The 22735-nt window shown below is 37.0% G+C and overlaps 1 protein-coding gene across 3 annotated transcripts in view; it reads left to right on the forward strand.

Annotated features, from left to right (window-relative positions):
- Positions 1-22735, forward strand: part of ntrk3a (neurotrophic tyrosine kinase, receptor, type 3a) — a 221842-nt gene that overhangs the window by 42573 nt on the left and 156534 nt on the right. For all 3 annotated transcript variants that reach the window (XR_007928346.1, XM_051884524.1, XM_051884523.1), the window contains exons 2-3: positions 5833-5907; positions 9159-9230. Coding sequence is in view for 2 of the 3 variants with exons in the window: in XM_051884524.1 (XP_051740484.1) it covers positions 5833-5907; positions 9159-9230 (147 nt within the window). In the remaining variant the exon portion in view is untranslated. The remainder of the gene's footprint in view (positions 1-5832; positions 5908-9158; positions 9231-22735) is intronic.

Consider the following 22735-nt stretch of genomic DNA (forward strand, 5'->3'; position numbering starts at 1 on the left):
GGAACAGCATGAGGGTAGGTAAATGATGACAGAATTTTATTTTGGGTGAAAATTCTGTAAATCATTTTGACATTTTGGCTGTCTGCTTTACCTAATCACATGACATTTTAATTTTTGAGATCAGTGTTTGTAGAATTGGTTTAGTATGATTGCCATATCATAAGACCCATGCAATGAAAAGACGGACTCTCAATCTTCTCAAAGCTCAAATAGCCCCAGTCCAACCACCTGTCATAAATATCACTTATGAGGTAGAATCATGCGTAGTAACCAATCGGGATGTGCGTCGAGGCGTCTCGGTACAGGATGTGGCCTGTTTTTCTCATAAATGCACCCACATACGCCCACTCGTACAGACACAGATCAAGTGTAGACGGTCGACATGTTCAGACCAGATATGGACATTGTTAAATTTCTACGGCTGATGTAAATATGTGCAAGCTGAGCTCAGAAAACCTGATGCTAGCAACAGATGGAGGGCGGCTCGTAATTTCCCGGGCACATCTATCTGAGATGTGTGTCATGCAGCTGCTTACCGCGGTGTCAAGAAAAACAGCATCTGGGTGTGTGTATGTGCGAGCAAATGAGTGATCGGGAGAGAGAAGTGCCTGAGCCACTGAATGATTGAACTGACAGTATCGAGAGCATGACACAGTGGCAAATCCCAGAAGTTTTAAATCATTTGTCGTTAAGTGCCAGAGATAAATAAGCGATTAAGACTCGGGATTCCGTTAGGAGTTTGGCAAAATGGCCTCGATTCGCTAGCCACCAGATGCCAAGCGGCACTTCCTGTCAGTGGACAAGAGGGGAGACCTCTGGGAATCGCATTTCCACGACAGCAAACTACAAGTGCACGCATTTGCATCGCTGACAAGCCAAATGCTCCAGAGGATGTGGCAGCCCTCTCCTCAATTAAACGCTTTGTCATTAGCTTAGGTGTAATTGCATTGTGGGTAATTTAAACTAGTCGTTTGGGAGCAGCAGACAATGAGTAATGGTGAACTACAGTCAATGTTGATCTCATTAATGAAATTAGAAATGTTTGTTGATGAAAGATTCTTTTGGTTTTGTCAATAATAAAGACACAATACACTAGATTTGTCTATGCTCACCAAGGCTGCATTTATTTATTCAAGAATACAGTAAAACTGGTAATATTGTGAAATATTGTAATAAATATTATTACAACTTAAAATAACTGTTTTCTATTTTATTATATTTCAAAATGTAATTTATTCCTGTGATGGCAAAGCTGAATTTTCAAAATCATTACTCCACATCCTTCAGAAATCATTCTAATAGAAATATTTTGTATCATTTTAAATGTTTATAACATCTAAAAGTATTATGATAAAATTATATTTAAATTATTATATATTATACAGTATGTGGTGATTACATTCATACAAAGTTCTGTCATGAAACTCGCAGGCTGATAGGTTCAATCTACTTGCAGTTACATCATTCTCTGTGATTGGTTCCTGCTGTATCAGCAGCCAATGAGCTCGCTGCCCAAACTTCAAATGCTTGGTCAGCATTTGCTGTAGCAGTTGCAGCGCGCTTTCAGAAACCCTCCACCTTCCATAATATTGTATATAAATTGTGTATTTTAAATGAATGTTTTATACATTTTTGAAGTGTTTTTAACATTTTCTAAAAGTTTGTCCAGTTACGGTTGACAGGTTTGCATCATTTTGCACATTATCGTCAAATAAATTAGGGTTAGTTCACCCAAAAATGACATTTTTGTCATTAATTACTCACCCTCATGTTGTTCCACATTCATAAGACCTTCGTTCATCTTCGGAACACAAATTAAGATATTTTTGATAAAATCCGAGAGTTTTTTTTAATTTTTTTAATCCCCCATAGAAAGCAAGTAATTATCACATTCAAGGTCCAGAAAAGTAGTAAAGACATCGTTAAAATGGTCAACGTCACTACAGTGGTTCAACCTTAATGTTATGAAGCGAGACTGAAGGAGACTGACAGGGGAGAGATGAAATTGTTGAATAAAGTCGTTATTTTTGTTTTGTTTTTGCGGACAAAAAGTATTCTCGTCCATTCATAACATTAAGGTTGAACCACTGTAGTCACATTTTAATGATGTCTTTACTAATTTTTGAATGCGGTAATTATGTTGCTTTCTATAGTGGATAAAAAAAAAAAAATCATCAAAAATATTGTGTTCTGAAGATGAACGAAGGTCTTGCGAGTTTGGAACGACAATTAATAACAGAAATTTCATTTTTGGGTGAACTAACCCTTTAATACAATATTGACAAAAATAAAATGCCATTTCTGTCAGAGTAAAATTGTTTAAAATCAAGATGAGTTGACAAAATTTTTGCTAAAAGGCATAGACTGTTCAAAACTTATAACTGTGTACCAGTTAACACTGACTATAGTAAATTCCTGCCTGCATTTCTTGCCAATAGCGAAGGAACGGAATAGTTTCTTTACTCTTTTATTTATTGTTTTTATATATTACTATATTTATTATTTTTCATTGTATTTATTTAATTCCATTAGTGCACTACTTCTTCTCTTTTTAATAGTTTATCTCATTGATGTTTGTTTACTGTTATAATGAGGTCCTGGTACAGTATATCCACATATGTCTCCAGGCGGTCCTCTATGGCACATGAGCCAGCTGAAGACAGATGCTGGTGAGGCAGAAGCCTCCTGCTGTTCATCTAAAACCCTCTGTCACTGACACTGGAAAACACTTTCCTGCAGCCAAGAGGGTCCTTGAAACCAAAGGACTTCCAAAACCCCATTTCACGGCGTTGAGTTTTTCCTGGCGTTCCGGTCTCTCACTCAACTACAAAAGTTGTTCAGCTATTTGAAACATTTGTTAATGTGTGCGTGCTTTGAACATTACCATTACAAGACTTTTAGCAAATACAATTACCATAGAATTAGACTGAAATAAGTCTCTTTAATGAGAAATGTGTGCATTTTTTTCTGTTCTCCTTGAGCTTTGGAAATCTCCACAGATGGTCTGTGCCTGCATCTATCCAGGATGCATTTTTTTTATATGACCGATTCTTTCTGAACGGCCAATTTAGACTTAATTACTCTGCTGGATCCTGATGTTCACAGAATGCAAATTGTCAGTATGTGACGTAGGTAACTTATAAAAATGAACAGCCGAGAAGATGTGTTAAGCTTCTGATAACTAGCTGTGAATGGGAAATGACCATCTGTATTTGCCATTAAACAGCCTGGTCAAACAAAGGTAGTCAAGCATCATTTGTTTGCAGATGCCTCTTGGTTTGATATTTTGTTGTCTATGTTATGAAATTAAGTATTTGCCACCGTATTTGTAATATAGTTAACCGGCGTTGACATGAAAGGTTTTAATATTACACTAAAATGTGATGCACAGAACATAAAGTTTCATTTCACTTTGCGTCTACTTGCCAGCAAACCCTCATCGTTGTCTTCAGAGCGGCTGTGTTTATCAGCATTTAGCAGCGGATGCCCAAAGTGTTCAAGCTGGGGAAACTTCTAGAAACATAGTTATGGCGTTTGTGAAACTTCTGAAAACATTTATTAAGCAGAGTCTGTGTTGTAATGGGCGCTAATTCACAAAATGATGATGCCAGCTGGCTCTTGTCACAGCTGCGCTGAAGAGGTCTAGTTATTTCAGTCAACTACTGGCACCAGTACTGATAAAAATCATGAACGCTGTCTATTTTTGTTCTTCGGGATCTAATAAAATGTTTTATGGCTTTATCGGATGTTCTTTATCAGTTGGAGCTTTTATTTTATTTCTCAGTGGATGTTAGATATATTGTGCATATCTCATTTATATTATTTTTACATTTACTTTTCCATTCAACTAACACTCTCTTCATTTAAAAAATACTAATAATTTAATAACACTGTTAAATGTAGTCTTTAGCAAATCTCAAAAAGATAATCTCTTTTTCATACTGTGCATTTATTATGATGTTGTAATACACTTGAGATACACTTCAAACAATGCTAACAGGCCGATATCTAGCTAGCTAGCTAGTTAAATTGCTAGCTAGCTAACAAAAGGACAATCAAACATTTTATATTTAGTACAAGTTTTTGAAATATTACAACATTTTCCATGTTTTATAGCGAATGACCTGATCATATGATGATATAAAATCATGGCAGAATAAAAAATATATACATTTATTACATTTTAAGATATTTTAATCACTAATGAAATGGCTGTATTGGCCTTTGGACGATTAAACTAATTGACTTTTGACACTTCAAAAATTTTAAAATACCTTTATATGTAGTAAAATATAATTAAAACCTTTTGGATTCAATAAAAGTGATCTAAGTGTACTACCTTACATACTTTGGATGTCATATATTTTTTATTATTATTAACCCTTGTGCTGTGTTGAAAACCCTATCACACTTGTGGTGTTCCCGGTCAAAAATGACCGGCCTGCAAAAAATTGCTTATAAATATCTCGTTATGCTACTTTATCACCAAATATTGGATTCAATCTCTATTTGTCAGCTTGTTTTCTTTAAATTAGGACAGGTTTTGTGTTTATTTTTGGAATGGATCGATCGTAGGCCTTATTTATCTGAGCCTCACTGATTTGAGGATAAAGTTCATCTCTGTAAAAAAAAAGCCTGTAATATTCAAAATAGTTTGTTTGTGTACATGAATGTGTGTATGTGCGCGGATGCACAAGTATGCATGTATCCACACATGTGGAGGTCCGAGGCCTTTATTTTTGCTCGCCCACATGTATATATGTGAACATGAACATGATGAACACGCTCCTGAACACTAATTGTTTCTCTGATTTTCGACTCCCCCATTCATTTTCAATGGGCAGTCATTTTTGACCAATATAAGCTCAGATCAATGAGGCCTACAATCTATCAGTTTCAAAAATAAATACAAAACCTGTCCAAATATATAGAAGTTGACAAAAAGATTGAATCCAATATTTGGTGATAAAATAGTGTAACAAGTGATTTATAAGCTATTTTTGTAGGGAAAATAGCTTATCATTTTTGTCATTTTTGACCGGGAACACCACAAATGTGATTTTATGCCTTTTTGTAATAAATAAAAACCAAAATAAAAACATTTCAAAACACATTTCCTGCTTAAACATTAAAGCTCACGAGTGTGATAAACAATGCAATTTTTTTTCATATTTTTTGTAAAATTGACTAAATTATCCACAAAAAAACACTTTTTTCACTCAAAAACTGAGGTGCCTACTCTCAGATAAATGAGGCCTATGATTAATCAGATGTAAAAAAATAAACACAAAACCAGTCCTAAATGAAAGAAAACAAGCTGACAAAAAGATTGAATCCAATATTTGGTGATAATATAGCATAATGAGAGATTTATAAGCAACTTTTTGTAAGCTGGTCATTTTTGACTGGGAACACCACAAGTGTGACAAGGTGAAAAATGAAAATTATCAAAAAAAAATTGTGAAGTAGTTATAACCTGTGTGAACAAAGTCACACAAGTTTCAGTCCAATGCGATAACATTTACTAGTATTTTCGGGAAAAAGAAAATCTTCTTCGGGTCAAAATGACCCGAACACCGCATGAGGGTTAAGGCCTTTGGACAAAAAAAATGGCCTGTCATGTCATTGACCCATATATATATATATATATATATATATATATATATATATATATAATTATTGGCATATTGGTCCAGATTTTAATATTAATACCTAACCTTTATCGTTTTGTTTTCTTTCTTTGAACAAACAACATCTTTCCTTTCTCTGTATGCTAACGGGAATTTGTAGATACATATCTTCTAATTCTATATTCTGGATTTGTTTTTGCAGACACATTGAGAACTGGTCGGGCTTGCAGACGTTGAGGGACGTTGACATGGCATTGTACACTGGGCTTCAGAGACTGTGAGTACCACATTCCTACCACATCTTTTTGATATGACATCTGCAAAAACGTATTGCTAGCAATTGCTAGCATGGGCGAGTTTCACAGTGGCATCCAAATGCTTTTTCTAGCCAGCCCCACATAAAAGGTGTCTCCCCAAGGCCTGCTTTAAAATGATCAAAAAATGCTGCTGAAGTAGCCAGAAAATTTAATTACATCCCCCAACACCCTCCATCTGGTCAAGACTTGCTTTACCTCATTCAGTCTACTGTGGTGATGCACATATCTTTACATGGCTCTTCATCAGTAGGGCTTCCTCCCTCACTAGAGCCCCTCAAACCTCCTCTTCCTTCCTATTACAGCTCTACTGGTTAATGGGGGCCAGGAGCAATGATTAATAAGGTTCTCATTAGCGGTTAACTCTAACCCACACTATTAAGGTGACGTGGCAGAACCTGGTCACGGTCTGGCACAGGAGGGAATTTCTGAGCTGAGAAGATTCAGATTTTTTTTCTCTAGGCCTTTAGCATGTGAATTTATGTCGCAACATGATATGAAAAAAGGACAAAACTTGCATTCTAATGCAAAGGTGAGTTCATCAAACATTTAGCACACTATTTTAGCACAAAAACAGCGTCATTTTCACCCACAATTCAGTCATTATCGCAAAAATAAAGTGATATTTTTGTTTGACATGGTTAATGTTGCGCTATTACCGCCCACGGAAAGCAGGCAGTAAACATATTTTTTATATCAAGGAATAGTTCACCCAAAAATGAAAATTCTGTTATCAATTATTGTTTAGACCACCACTTTTTTCAAAATATAAGAAAATCAGACAGGTTTAGAACAACATGAGGATGAGTATATAAGAATGAATGGTAAATTCTTATATGTGACCCTGGACCACAAAACAAGTCATAAGTCGCGCAGGTATATTTGTAGAAACAGCCAACAATACACAGTATGGGTCAAAATTATCGATTTTTTTTTTTTTATGCCAAAAATCATTAGGATATTAAGTAAAGATCATGTTCCATGAAGATATTTTGTACATTTCCTACTGTAAATATATCAAAAATGTATTTTTGTGAGTGGATATGCATTGCTAAGGACTTCATTTGGACAACTTTAAAGGCGATTTTCTCAATATTTTAATTTTTTTGCACCCTCAGATTCCAGATTTTCAAATAGTTGTATCTCGGCCAAATATTGTCCTATTCTAACAAACCATACATCAAGCTTATTTCTTCAGCTTTCAGCTTTTTTGTATACATCCCAATTTCAAAAAATTGACCCTTATGACTGGTTTTGTGGTCCTGGGTCACATATACTCATCCTCATGTTGTTCTAAATAAGAACGTTGACTATATTAGCGTCCAATGCCAATGCATGGTAACTTTCTGTTTATTATACACACTCACTGCAGTTATGTCGTCTGTGGCTTTAAACGTTCATTCTCTTTAAAGTCGGGTGGAATCTAATTGGCTGCCAATGTTTTTATCAGTTGGAAAAAAATCATTCTGAAAGTGATTACAATGGTATTGTTCCTCTGTGTCATTAACGCTATAGCTTTGTTGTGGAAAATCATTTACTCCAGATCTCGCCCCCCATTGACTGCCATAGTATTTTTTTCCCTACTATGGTAGTCAATGGGGGGCGAGATCTGCTTGGTTACAAACATTCTTCCAAATATCTTCCTTTGTGTTCAGCAGAACAAAGAAATTTATATAGGTTTGGAACATCTTGAGGGGGAGTAAATGATGACAGAATTTTCATTTTTGGGTGAACTATCCCTTTAATAGGCATGTTTGTTACATTTTCTAGTGATCATGGTAGCAGTAATTAATCAAATGATGTAGAAGATTGATCAGTATTTTGTCCGGGCGTATGTTGCAATTGAATATCATCATTTTAAGGAGCCAAAAGGATTTTAGGCATACATATTAAAAGCTCCAATCCTCTAAATAATTTGCTAGGCAAACTTGTGGAAATCAGAATCAAGTCTGGTCTGAGACATTCTTTCGAGCCACCATTTGCGATTCAGAATTAGCAGTTGATGATCATACATGCTAAGCATCGTGTTCATCGGGCTTAAGTCTCCAACCTCATGCAAAAAGAAATACTTTGATGTAATCGCTCCTGCAAACACCCCTAATAACAAGAGTTGAGAGTGCTTCGTGCAAATAAACATCTCACAAATGCCAAGGAAAAAAAATATTCAATATTCATAATTGATTCAAGCTGCCAGCGTAAATAACTCCAGGAGCAAGGATGCAGGCTCTTGATGATATTCTGCCCTTAATGATGTTACTTGAGGAGAGGAGACTGGAAGTGAAGATTAGATGATGTTTTTTTTCTCTTTTACTTCCACATTTCCCTTTTTGACACTGCTGCGAGATGGTTAGACAATTAGCAGCCCGTTTAGCCCCTAGCTGCTGTCACATCCATTTAAAATGACAAACGTGAACTGGTCTTTCACTGTTTTTTTATTTTTTATTTTACCAGCTCACCTCCTTTTAGACCTATGATTTGCTCACATAAGATCTTTTTGCAAAATCTTATAGGCTAATCAGAGCAACTTGACATTAGCATAACCTAATTGTCCTTTGCCACAGGTGGTTGATTTTTTTATTTTTGTAGCGCAAGTAAAATTACAGTTTCCCAAGATACCATCACATCTCTTGCATTCATTTTACGTATTTGTCATAACAAACATTTCCTCGAAGCTAAGCGTGTGCGTGGCTGCACGCTTTTGATGTTGCTCCAGCTCAGATGAAAAAATGTCAGATATAATATCAGAGATATATATATATAAGCTTGTTTCCTCCACTGGAAAAAAAAGGTAATTGCGACTTTTTATCTGACAATTTTGACTTTTTACCACACAATTCTGACTTTTTTTTCTCAGAATCGCGTGATTATAACTCGCAATTGCAAGTTTATACCACACAATTCTGACTTTATAACTCAAAATTGTGAGTTTATATCATGCAATTCTGAGAAAAAAGTCAGAATTGTGTGATATAAACTCACAATTGTGAGTTATAAAGTCAGAATCGTGATTTATAACTCACAATTGCGAGTTTATATCCCTTAATTTTAATAAAAGAAGTCAAAATTGCGAGGAAAAAAAAGTCAGAATTGCGAGTTTTTCAGCATTTTGCATGTGTTTCAAGATTTAATGTTAAGAAATGCCCAGCAAGAACACAATTATGTCGAAATTGTTGGGAAACTACTAATGCATGTTTGTTTGTCCTTTCCATTTCAGGACCATTGTGAACTGCAACTTACATGTGATTCAGCCACGAGCCTTCGCTCAGAACCCAAACCTGCACTACATGTGAGTCCTGTGTGCTAGAATGTTCTCGAACCCTCTGATTAAACACCTCATCTGAAAGTCAATTGTTTGTTCCTCGAGACTCATACTGATTGTGAAGTTGGGTTCATTCGTTCATCTACACCAGGCAATAGATCTTCTTAAGTAGGCCATGTTTAGCAAATGAGGACAATGCATTTTCCATCTTTGGATACTCTCACAGTATCATCTCTGCTCTTATTAGAAAGATGCCTCGGCCCTCCGTGCATAATTTATGATGATAAAGTTCTCCTCAATGTGTTACTGAGCACCACCCGCAGCCATTTCTCAGAAGTGAGCTTTGCGAGCAGGCCAGCAGACACATACGTTGGTTTTAATCTCTAAAGAGCAGCTTTGCAGTGTGCTTGTTAACATATCGTCTTTGTCTATAGTCATTTGATGGTTTAAAATTGCTTGACCGAAATGACTCCTTTCGATAATTGGCTTAACATTCTGTGCCATAAAGCGGCGATGTGTGCTTCTTCAAATTCTCTGTGTTAGATTGCACACTCACTTCCTCGTTCCGACAGTCAGCAAAGACCCTCTGTTGTGTGCTCTGAATAAACAAAGTTTGTTTGAGGTAGAGCTGCCTGAGTTGTGGGGAAGAAGGTGGTGGAGAATGCGGGCAAAGAAAGAGAGCGAGAGAGAGGGAGATGATTTACTTAATGAAGGCTGAATTGGACGAGTGTGACAGGACTGTTATTTCCCAATTTCCTGCGGTGAGTGGTGGAAAGGACATGGTATCGCACAGTCACCTCCACACACAATTTGTGCTGTCCATCACGGCCTGCAAATGCACTTCTTATTTTCTCTCTGTCATAAACCGCCGCGTATAGGATTTTGTGTTGGTGAGCATTCCTGGTGAATGTCTTCTGTATAGAATGTTCGGGAACTCTTTGTGTCATGTATTTGTCACTACATATGTCCACTGTAAACACTTTAGTAGGGTGTGCTGTAACATTTTTTCATGTCAAGCTTCAGGTACCACCTGGACAGTAGCAGTCAGTTCTAGTTCAAACTATGTGTAGACATGGGCTACACAGAAGTTGCACACTTTTGTACACATTTTTGTAATTTTTCTGAAACATTACCACCACAGTGTCATTTCCACCACATTGAATAGTGGTGGAAATGACACTTTAAACTTTTTTTGGAACAAAATAGCAAACTCATTTGTCTTTCTAAGGTTATTTTCATAGCTGGCATGTTGTGTATCCTGAATAAACACATTTAAATATCTTCACCTTTTTACATAACTTGACAAAATTACTACTTGATTGGAAATCAAATGATATGTCTTTCTTGTTTTCTTCACACATCATTTTTCTGATTCTTTTGTCGCTTTGGTAATCAACTATTAAGGCAAAACTGTTAGTTGTGGTAGAAATGAGGAACAATTTATGTACACTTGTTATTTTTTTAAGAGATTTAGGTTTATTTCAATTTCTGTTTTAGATCATCATAGTTTTAAACATGTATAATTTACATTTTTATTATGGATTTTCATAGTTTAGGATTGAAAGTCTGGGTTTCGAACGAGGGAAAAGTAGGGAAAGTAGTGAATATAAATTATCTTTTTTAATGCAATATAATATTTTTTAATGGAATATAACAATACCTTGGACATAAAATGCCCAAAAACTGAAGACTTTTATTAGTAGCTAAAATCATTTTCAAATGAGCCAAAATATAATATCAAGGATATTGATAATAAGCACATGATGGCCATAAGAATCCCGTGGAAAACTTAATACTAAAATGCACTCAACTTTGACTTTTTATTTCTAGTGTGATGAATAAACAGGAAGTAATTATATCAGATGTATTTTTTAAAACAGCAGGCAGAATATTTGCATTCTGCCTGCTATGCATTATATACATTATATATGCATTATATACACAGCTATATATATATATATATATATATATATATATATATATATATATACACACACACACACACACACACATATATACACACACATATTATATACTATGTATGCATCTTCTTTCAGACAAACACAATTGGAGATATATTTAAAAATATCCTGGCTCTACCAAGCTTTATAATGGGATTGAGCGGGCGGCGTGTTTTGAAGCCCAAAAAAAAAGCATCCATCCATCATAAATATAATCCATAAGGCTCCAGGGGGTTAATAAAGGCCTTCTGAAGCGAAGCGATGGGTTTTGTAAGAAAAATATCCATATTTAAAACTTTATTGGTAACACTTTACAATAAGGTTCATTAGTTAATGTATTAACTAACGTGAACTAACCATGAGCAATACATTTGTTACTGTATTTACTAATCTTTGTTAACGTTAGTTAATGAAAATACAGTTGTTCATTGTTTGTTCATGTTAGTTCACAGTGCATTAACTAATGTTAACAAGATTTTAATAATATATTAGTAAATGTTGACAATAACATTAACAAAGATTAATAAATGCTGTAGAAGTGCAGTTCATTATTAGTTCATGTTAACTAATGTTATCTAATGAACCTTATTGTAAAGTTTTACCACTTTATTAAGTAAAATAACTAACTTCCGGCAGACGACTGTACGCATTGATTTGCGGTGGAAGAGTAACCCTTGACCCGATGCATGATGAACGCGGAAGCTCAGAGGATAGAGCAAAACAAATCACTGGTGACGAATTAAAAGTCTAAAATTAGAAATTTTAAAGACAAATGTCGGAGAATTTCGATATTAAATATATCTCCGATTGTGTTCGTCTGAAAGAAGAAAGTCATATACACCTAGGATGGCTTGAGGGTGAGTAAATCATGGGATGATTTTCATTTTTGCGTGAAATATCCCTTTAAGTACCAGTGATTGAATAATGGTGACCAAGACAACAGATATCGGTGTGTTTTTCCCTTGAGAACACATTCAACACAATGTCAATGTGTGAGAGAGAGTCAGCAGGCAGGCAGAAAACTACAGTAATGCCAGTGTCTCTTTTTGGGCTCTTTTTTATTCTCCATCCCGTGTGTGGTCTTCAAAGAGCTCTGACTTTTATGAGCGAAAAAATCCCAGAGATTTTCAGACATGCCATTCACGACACACACGGGGTCAGGGCCCGGGAATAAAGCGGCAGTGTTCTGATCCGTTTCCTGTTTCTGATTTATGCCTTAAACATTTGACGTAGATAATTCACGGTGCTCACAGGGAACTCAAGTTATGAGTGCTAAGAAATGCACCATTGCTGTTCTGGATCAATACACTCAAAAATCTTTTGTGTTTTGTTCACATCTAAACGTGCTGAAAACGGCATTAGTATACTGTTGTGTAATTGCATAAAATTAGACTTTTATTTAGTTTTTCTTACACTACTGACAGTTTATGTTAACTGACATACATTTTGATGAAAGATTAGAAAACGTTTATTTTTTATTTTAGAGATTCATGCACAATAAGAGCAAGAACATGAATTATCAAACTAAATAGGGCGAATTTATATTGTCTTATTTTGGCATAATTTTTGGCAGCCTCTTGTTTTGGAGATTCACCAAGCTTTGTGACCCTTGCAGAAAGAGTTTTGGTCTCGAGGGGCCTGTTGCCTTGTGTTTATTCCTTGTTTTTGTACCCCGACCGCTAAAGGAAATTTGTTTTCAGCAGCTTTAGATAAAAGACAAAGGAATCAATACGGGGGCTCATTGCTTTGGTCGACCTGCTTTTTGAAGTGGGGCATTTACTTTCATGTCTCTACTGGCCATGTGTGGCGAAATGAAAGGTTGCCTTCTGGATTTCTACAGGAGCATCTTTTTTCATTGGACGATGCAGAGAGGACTCAAAATATCTAGGAATGGTTTTCCTAGGTATACTGTAAAGGTTATTCCCATGAGGAATGGCAGAGGGAGAACAGAGTAACTCTCATTAAAACCTCCCAGTTTCTCACTGCATCTCCTTTCAACAAAATGTAAATTTTCCTTTCTATGGACCATTTGCATGCTGTCATTTGTCAGTTTTTCTTTTTGTAGCCTTTTGAAATTAAATTTAATCAGTGCTATAATGACGTCATGTTATATTTAGTCAGTTTTACTCAGAAACTTAAAGTTAAAAGATCTTTGAAAATATATAAACAATAATTTAAACATTTATTTTATCAAGTCTAAAAAATTCTAAATGTAAACAAAACTGTAAATACTGTATAATATTAATAAATACCTAATGCCAACTAATCTGAAATAAGAACTGTTTTTTATAAGTTATTCCCTTGTCAGACAAACCAACTAGTATTTTGTTTTGTCGACGCCAGTAGCCTCATGGGCAGCACACAGACATATAGCGCAGTTGCGCTTTGGGCGTCCTGAGTTTGAGTCTCTACTTGTGGACCTTTCCTGATCCCGTCCCCCACTCTCTCTCTCCCCAACTTAATTTCTTGTCAACTTACTGTCCTATCATAATAAAACACCAAAAAATTAAAGTTTTGTTTTTTCTTTTCTTTGTTTTGATTTGTTCTTGTTTACAGATTTGTGTGTGTGTTTAATGTTATTTAGGAGGATAACACTGACTTGAGGATAATTTTGGTGGTCATCTCTCTTCCTTTTCTGTCTCATTCAAGTTTCTCTTGAATTTTCTCTCTGTCATTCTCTCTTGCGCCCTCTCTCCATCTTTGTCCTTCTATAAATCCCGTCACTCATAGACGTCCCCCTCTTTTTCCCCTCTTGTTCTTTTTCCTTTTTTCTGGCCTTGGCATGCAAACTCAGTTTTTTCATCTTCCTCCATCATTCTCTCTCGCTCCATCCATCTATCTCTTTGTTTCTGAGATGACATTATTTATTATTCATGCCACCGTTGATGTGGCTGCTGTTTTATTCCCCTCGCAACGGGAGGAGCGCGCTAAAACGGCTTACATCTTTTCCTTCTCTGTGAAAGAACTCCAAAATGAGCCTTTGACTTTGTGGTTAGTCAGTCAGCCATGTCTCCCTCTTTTAAATGTGATAGGATGCTCATCAGTAAAGGAGAGGCGCTCCATTGTCTCCGCGGGCTCCGAAGGCCCCTGAGCACCAATGAGAGCTTTATTTGGCTTGATGAAAGTTGAGTGCTTTGAGAGAACGCATTAAATGTGTTGACGCGTCCTCTTCGCTCATTGAAATATGAATTGGATATTAATGATGATGCCTGTTGGTGATTTCGATGAGTTTTATGAAATGTTGGCATCAGATTGGAATGACTAATCGCATTTCCGGGAGACATTATTTGCATTTTTCCATTATTCATTTGTGTCAGGTGAAATGTAAAGCTTAAGGAATGTGGTTGGTTAAGCTAAAGCTAATGTCTGACGTGATTGCTATACAAATTGAGTACATTTTAGGACTGCATGTCACCAAGTACCTCACAATAAGCTATAGTACATTATCATGCGTCATGGATGGTGATTGAAACTGCGCCTACAGAATGAATCCAGCCAATGAATCCAGGCAATGAGACCGTCACTCACTTATAACCCATGATGCATTGAAATGCCACATTACAAACTTCTGAAAGACAGCTTCCATAAAACTCAGAGCAGCAGAATGGCACAGATGAAGTCAGTTGTCTATAGAGGCCGTAAAGTTATATTCTTAAATATGTCGGGTACCGACTGTCCCCAAATCTCACATTTTCTCCTGTCACTGCACCAGTCATTCTCTTTCTAATACTTTCTCTGTGTCACTGGCTGTCATTCCTCACTGTTTTATGTACTTTCTTTCACACTCTCTCTTCAGGAGCACAGGCCACAGGTCTCTGTAGGATATTTTGGTAGTTCATGAAATTCATACAAAGATAGCAAGGGGTTTCCAAATCTGCAAACTCCCATCTGATTTGGCTGGTTCAAAAAAAAAAGTCCAAGAATCAGCTATTTTATATGAAGAATTTTAGTATTTCCATTTTTAGTATTTCCTTTCACACGTAAGTTTAAAATATTCTTGCTGAGCCCCCAGTGTGAGTTTTTCAAGGCAACCGTTATTTAAAACGTATCAATTTATTGTTTCTATAGTGACGCATCAACACCGCAGCTACAATAGCGATGTATGACTGATGATCTGCTTTTATTTCATTTTTCCTTTTTTATTCAAAATATTCACTTTTTTTTTAACTATAGCATGAAATATCTGCAATTCTAATTGTCAAATATGTGCAAGTGGATGTGTTTTGCTGTTTAAACACCTTTATAACGATCGAGTTATATGCGCGATGGGCGCCGCCATGTTAGTTTGCGCCACAGTACAGAGAATCGGATCTGTTGGATTTACAACACAGGAATTCATCCACTTCTCCCGGATTACATGACAGTAAGTGAGCCGGTGAACTGGGAGAAGAATAAAGTAAACTTTAAAGTTACTTACACAATGTGTATCTGATATGAATAATACGTGTCGTCTAATTATTATGAAAAGGATTGTTATTGTCGCTTCTATAGACATCTGTGTGTACTTTACAAACTCTAAATGTATGGTTTTGTTAGTACTTATGTGTATTTACACTGCCCTCTAAAAGTTTGGAAACACCCCTGGCAAAGTGTGGTTTTGGACGATATCAACATAAATCCTTATCATTTTTTGGTGCAAATACATTAACGTAACTTGACATTATCATTGAAGACCAGCAATAATAATTTTCATTTTGATTACATAATAATGGCAATATATACATGTCAAAGTCAGGCATGCCCCTTTGCCAGCTGTGATGCCTGGTTACTGGTTTAAACTTGGCCCAGGTTTGTGAAAGATTTTTGGGTCAGCACACCTTAATAGCTTCAACAATTGATTGCCAAATAAGTTTAGAATACAATGATCCAATTAGAACCCAGTTTAGGTCAGATAGCTGCTAATGGTGGATATTTTGATGAATCGAAAATTTAAGTTTTTTCTATGTACAAACTGTTTATGTAATAAAATTATTTTCGTAGTTTGTGTTGTCCCTTATCAGCGCAAAATTATCACAAATTAAAAAGGATTCATGCAAATATTGTCCAAAACCCCACTTTTCATCTTTTGGAGGGCAGTGTAAATGTCTGAAACCTACACTGTAAAAAAATATTGTTGGTTTAACTTAAAAAAGTAAGTTACCTGGTTGCCTTAATATTTTGAGTTCATTGAAATGAAAAAGTTGAGTTAATACAATGAAGGAAATTGATTTAATAAATAGAACCTCAAAATATTATGTTATCTGAACCACATTAATTATCTAAGTTGATTTGACAAAAGAAAAAAAGTTGTGATAAATCATGAAAATATTATTTACAGTGTAAAATAAACATTATGTGGTTGAAAAAACTGCATATTTGTGATATATGAAAAGCGCTGAGCGCCTCCGTCTCTGGTTTAGCGCCAACCAAAACGTGCAAGCACATTCGAATTTGGCAGTTGATCATGTGATTCATTAAACGGTCCAATCACACCGGTGTGATCGTACGCTCCAGGGACCAGCCAAGTCTGATCACACCGTTCGTGCGAGCCAAAGGCTTCATAACTTTTGAAATAATTTTATAATATTTGACTCATGTGTGTTCTGTAAAAATCTGACATGATCTCTTCATTTTGTTGCAGACTACTGAGGGCACTAATTCAGTAAGTCGACAGGTCAAAAGTTTAAAATCGGTTTGATTTCAAAAGTTTGTTTTTAAAAAAGAACAAAACATTCGGCTCTGCGCTGCTTCATACTACAGTAACGTTAATAATCTCATCCATGAACATGATTTCTGCCCGAGTTTCATCCCGATTCTTTTCCACTGGCTGCGAGGTGAAGACGACATCTCCCAAGAATCCGTGCTCAATCTCGCCGTCATCAAGCTATGCCTTTGTTTTGAAAAGCCGACCTCTAGTGGTGAAAAACTACATAGTGTGCCTTTATATCCACCAAGGCTCCATTTATTTGATCTAAAATACAGTAATATTGTAAAATATTATTACAATTTTAAATAACTGTTTTCTATTTGAATATATTTGAAAATGGAATTTATTCCTGTGATCCAAAGCTGAATTTTCAGCATCATTACTCCAGTCTTCAGTGTCACATGATCCTTTAGAAATCATTTCACTAATATATTAAAATAGAAAGCAGTTATAAAAATTCTAATACTATTTCACAATATTACCTTGTATTTTTGATCAAATAAATACAGCCTTCTTGAGCATAAGATAAAATCTTTTTAATGGTAGTGTACTACTCATTGAATGATGAGGGAATGTGTTGCTCAGTGACAGACTGAACCAGCCCTCTTGAATCATCTCTCAGAGTCACGTTGCAGTGCAGGAAAAACTGTGTAGGAGTGGACAGGCAGGTTATCCTTTTTATAACTTCCTGTTTGGTTTTTTTCCCCCCTCAGTATAGATCGGTGTTCAAAGACACACAAAAAGGTCCATCACACCAACCTCCACTCGCCCCCGTGAAACTCACACCCTCGCGCCGCTAGCTCTCAGCATCAACGTCATCTTTCCATGGGGAGATGTCCTTGTACAGCAGGATAAAAGCTCTCTCTGGCATACAACAGAACAGGTCTGCGCCATGAGAGGGCCAACTAATTGGCTTTTTTGTCAGAGATATGTCAAAAGAGGAGGTCTCCTTTTTTGATAGCCAAGGCTCCTGATAGGGTCACTGTGACACATGTAAGAGAAAGAGCATGTTGGGGGGACAAGCAAGGTCTGAAGGCAGCTGACTCACAGATTTCAGCAATCTTAAGCAAAAAGCAGGAAGGATGCTTAAATATTACTAGCATCCAAAAATAAGGACTGAATAATATCAATTATATACTCACTTTCGTGCATTTGATTCCCCTCTGAAGTCAAGAGCGGAGAACATTTATGGTATGTTCACACTTGGCATGTTTGGTTCGATTAAAAAGACCCCTGGTGCGATTGCTCTGTTAGTGCGGTTCATTTGAATAAATGTGAACTATGCCATCTGAGCCCTGGTGCGCACCAAACAAGCGGACCGAGACAACTGGATAGATGGGTCTCGGTCCACTTCCAAACGAACTCTGGTGCGGTTTGAATGAACAATGAATGCAACACAGACCAAAGACATGTAAATGGATCAAAATAGGACATAATGTCATAAGATGTGACCCTAAAAAGGACAGAATTATCAAGCATACCTGTTTTTTTCTAGTCATAGTTACGATGTTTGCCAGTACAGTTCGCTACAGGTGTCAGAACCGTGTCTCCTTGCAGCAGATCCAGACGGAGGGATTCCTGACACTGTTTTGACTCCTTTACACATTTTATAAGTTCTTCACGAGTTGTCAGCTCCACCATGTCCATGTACGCACATACAGTGAGCGCATTTAGCACAGCACACAGCATTGTTTTGAATGTTCGACAAGTTTTGTCGCAAAATGTCATAAACGTCGTAAAAGCGTATCTGTAGGTTCGGTGTTAAAAATGACAGTGTGAACGCTAAGCGAATCAGGACTAAATGTATTATTTTCATTTTTTTTGGTCCGGACCAAAAGAACCAAGTGAGCTGAACTACAAATGTGAACACACCCTTATTGGAAGCTTAAACGTGTCCTAACCAAACACAATGTCATATGCCTATTCTATATGTCATAATTGTATTTATTATTTTATTTACTTTTTAATTGAATGCCATGTGACCCACTCTGGAGCAGCAGGAAAATAACATAATGCTTATTAGCATTTTATTGTTTTTTTATTGCAAAAATAAAAGGTAATGGATCATAAAATAGGTACTTTTTTATAGGTTTTGATAGGTACCTATAAAGTAAGTAAATATATAAGTAAATATAAGTAATTATTTTATAATTTATAATATTAAAAACAGCTGCTCAACATGATGTATTTAAAGCCAGTCAGTGTAATCCACATTTTTATTTTATTTTATTTTATTATTTTATTTTATTTTATTTTATTTTATTTTATTTTATTTTATTTTAAATTCTGCCTGCAACATGTTTTTCCCAATATCCTGTCCCTTTGGGATGTGGCAGTACAATTGTATACAATCTTTTTTCATAGAAATGCATTGATGCTTTAGGTACTTTAGCCTTACTTTTTACTGTCTCTCTACTGATTAAAAGTGTTAAATTAAACTGGCAAAAAAATAACCTCCCTTTCAATCAACAAATCACTAAATCCACCAATATTTTCCATTTCAATTGTTATCCCAGTTTCACTGCTGACTTGTTTAATACCACTAAACCATCTTCAACTTATCAGCATGCATGTCACACCTGACCATGCTTTTCTTGCCTGCCTTTATAAAACATGAAACGTTGTCCATTTGTCAGATGTGTCTTTTTTGAGTAAAATAGATTGGGGTCTAAGTGATGGAGCGGTGTGATACCGATTAAAACTGTCAATCATACAATGAAGTAGTAGTTGTGAGGCTGGGGTCTGGCCTCCCCATCCTCGGCTGTCAGTCACTCGCTCCGTTACGCCGTCTGGCTGCTTTGCGCTGTACATCAAAACCCACAGTATTGACCTGCAGTATGTACTGTTTGGTGGTTTGTCATCCTTTTGTCTGAGGTTTTGTCTGCTCAGGAGGCTAAAAGTTCAGGGTGTTTTACAGAAAGAGAGAGAAATTGTTTTATTGGAATGATATTAACTGTGGCACTCATGCAGGAGAGGCAGGTTTAAATAAGATTTGCAACATACAGTATACCAAACAGATTCCCTTTTTCAAAACACTGCTTCATGAAGCTTTGAAGCTTTACGAATCTTTTGTTTCGAATCAGTGGTTCGGAGCGTGTATCAAACTGCCAAAGTCACGTGAACCATTGAAATTTCAAAACGTTTCGAAACACTTATGATGTAACGAAGCCTCGTTTACTGAAATCACGTGACGTTGTCTGTTTGATACACGCTCCGAACCACTGATTCAAAACAAAAGATTCGTAAAGCTTCGAAGCTTCATGAAGCAGTGTTTTGAAATCGCCCATCACTAGATATTGTTGAATAAAGTCATTATTTAGTTTTTTAGGCCCACAAAAAGTATTCTCGTTGCTTCATAATATTAAGGTTGAACCACTGTAGTCACATGAACTGTTTTAAATACGTCTTTAGAAACTTTCTGGGCATTGAAAGTGTTAATTGTCTTGCTGTCAATGGAGGCCTCACTGAGCCATCGGATTTTAACCAATGGTGTGAGCTTTGGCGGGACTCTTTGTTTGTTGGCAAGTGGAAACTGGTTGGAGGAAACAAGTGTGGAAACAGTCATAATTTTTCTAATTCAGTGAGTGTTTGTATGTGAGTGAATGTAGGTTCACATATCTCAATCTTCTCACTGGACTAAAAAACCACTGTAGCGACTGGCCTCTTATACATTCCTTTTCCGGTAGAGCGGTGCTCCCTATATCAGCTGGGCTAATGGGCTGTGATGCTCAGATGCGCCGGGCACAGCCTGTGCTCTCCCCTGGGAGGCCACGCCAACCCTGCTGACACTGTACGGATCAATACCTCTGTTGCGGCCGCTGAGCTGTTACCTCCTGGAAACCAATCCTTGGGAATGTCAGCGCAGCCTTTCTTTTTACAGCCCTTTTTTTTTGCATCCACATAAGCTGTCGGTAAGCACAAGGTATAAAAATCAACAGTAATAGAAATGTGGAGGGAGACAGTTTAGCATTTTACAGTGGTTTGGAATAAATGATGCAAAGAAAAGAGAGAATGAAGTTAGGGGGAGACAGTGCAGTGGTGGGGAGAATCGTGAGAGGGAGCGAGAGGGACGCAAATGCACACAAACACCGCCACATGACAGTAGAAATGACAGCTCTGCGTACGCAAATATCACTGTTTGCGTGAGTTTGTTTGTTCCTCTCTGTCTGCCATGTTCAGAATGCACAATTCACATTTGTTTGGTGCCAGGGCAGAAAGTCAAACACTCCTCTCCTCCATTTGCATCTTCATTGTAAACCGTGTGTATTCATTTGGTAAATAGACTACGACAGCCTGCAAAGTTAATGAAAAATATCAGAGCAAAACTAATATGCCAGCACATCTGCCTGACGAAGGCATGATAGTGAATTTTGGATTTTTTTGTGTGCGGTGTTGAGCATTATTATAACAGTTCGTTCTGATTCTCGAATCTGATTGGCTGAGAGCCTTTTCCAGCCATGCAATATTGTATCACTGTTTGTATCACTCCACTTGCAGCATTTCTCACAGCGGATGAGCAAAGCCACCATAATTTTACATATATGTTTATATATGTATATGTTTACCTTAATATTTTAGCAAGGGAGTCCCTCACGGATCATCAAATTTGGGTGTCTTTGGCATAAAAAAAAGTCTTTAAACCCTGGTGTAAAAGAAGCTTACAATCAGAGCTTTGCTCTAGAGGTTAGCATGCTAGCAGGAAATGGTGCTGAACACAGGAATTTTTTACACGAAATTCAATATTTTTTTTAACTGAGCTGAGCTGTGCCGTTTGAATATGGGTTATGTCAGTCCTGTTTGTCCCTTTTCCCCACATTATTTTCTGCCATCATCTCTACTGTGCCTACAGAATAAGTGTCAAAAGGACAAAAATAACTTAAAAGCACAATAATGCGGTTCTTGTCGGTTCAAGTCCAAGTCAAGTAGGCCAGTCAGGTCCAAGATTAGCATCCCTGCTGGTTTACTGCTCTCAGGAAAATGTTTAGCTCCTAGCACGCTATGAATATAATACTTCATTATGATTCTGCATTCCCAGAAGACCACTGCAGCCCAACTTGCTGCCAACCCTTGGAAAGCCCAGGCTCCTCTGCGCCCAGTATTTTGATGATGGACCAAGTTTGCCAGGTGCACCTCTTAATGCGCCATGCACTTGCCCGTGCTATAATTAAATCTGTTCTGCTAATGATCTAATTAAAACCCACAGGAAGTTGAAGAAAAGACTACGGCACTTTCATTAAGTAATGGCATGAAAGACTGGAGAACTTTGGCACTAGAGTCCGCCGTCCTCTCTTGTCTTCCGTGGGCTCGACAAACCCCGTTACAGACCGTTCCCTCGGTCGGCGGCCCATTGGGTGCTTCATCGGGCTCAAATCTCTGAAAGAACCCGGAGAAAAAATAGAAAAGTCAGTTGTTCGTTCCCTCACTTATTATGGCTTTTCCCGCTCTGCTTTCCTCTTCTAATCCGTTTTCACACAGACAAAAACCATGCAGAATCTGCTGTGGTTAAGGAGGCTTATCTTACAAAACATGTTTGGGTTGAAAAAAGAAAAGAGTGGGGAAAAAAGGGCGGGGAAAAATGGAGTATTAGGTCAGGGCTGTGTGCTCTTGTGCTTGGCGTGCAGAAAGGCGTCCCTTTGGGTTCTGTCAAAAGCTGCCAGGCCGTACGAGCTTGGAGGAAGCCTCCATCTCACAGTTCATTACAATACACTGTACGGAGAAGATAGCTGGCAGTGCTAGTCTGAGAAAATGTCTTCACCAATTTGAAGTGCCCCAGTTAGGCCCACTAATAAGTCATTACCCTGCTGAAAAGACCAACTTAGGCTGGAATTCCCATGCTGGTTCAAGCTGGTTAGCACTGGTCTAGCTGTAGACATATTGTTCACCAG

Source organism: Ctenopharyngodon idella, chromosome 24 (genome assembly GCF_019924925.1).
Source record: "Ctenopharyngodon idella isolate HZGC_01 chromosome 24, HZGC01, whole genome shotgun sequence".
In the NCBI taxonomy this organism is placed as follows: domain Eukaryota; kingdom Metazoa; phylum Chordata; class Actinopteri; order Cypriniformes; family Xenocyprididae; genus Ctenopharyngodon; species Ctenopharyngodon idella.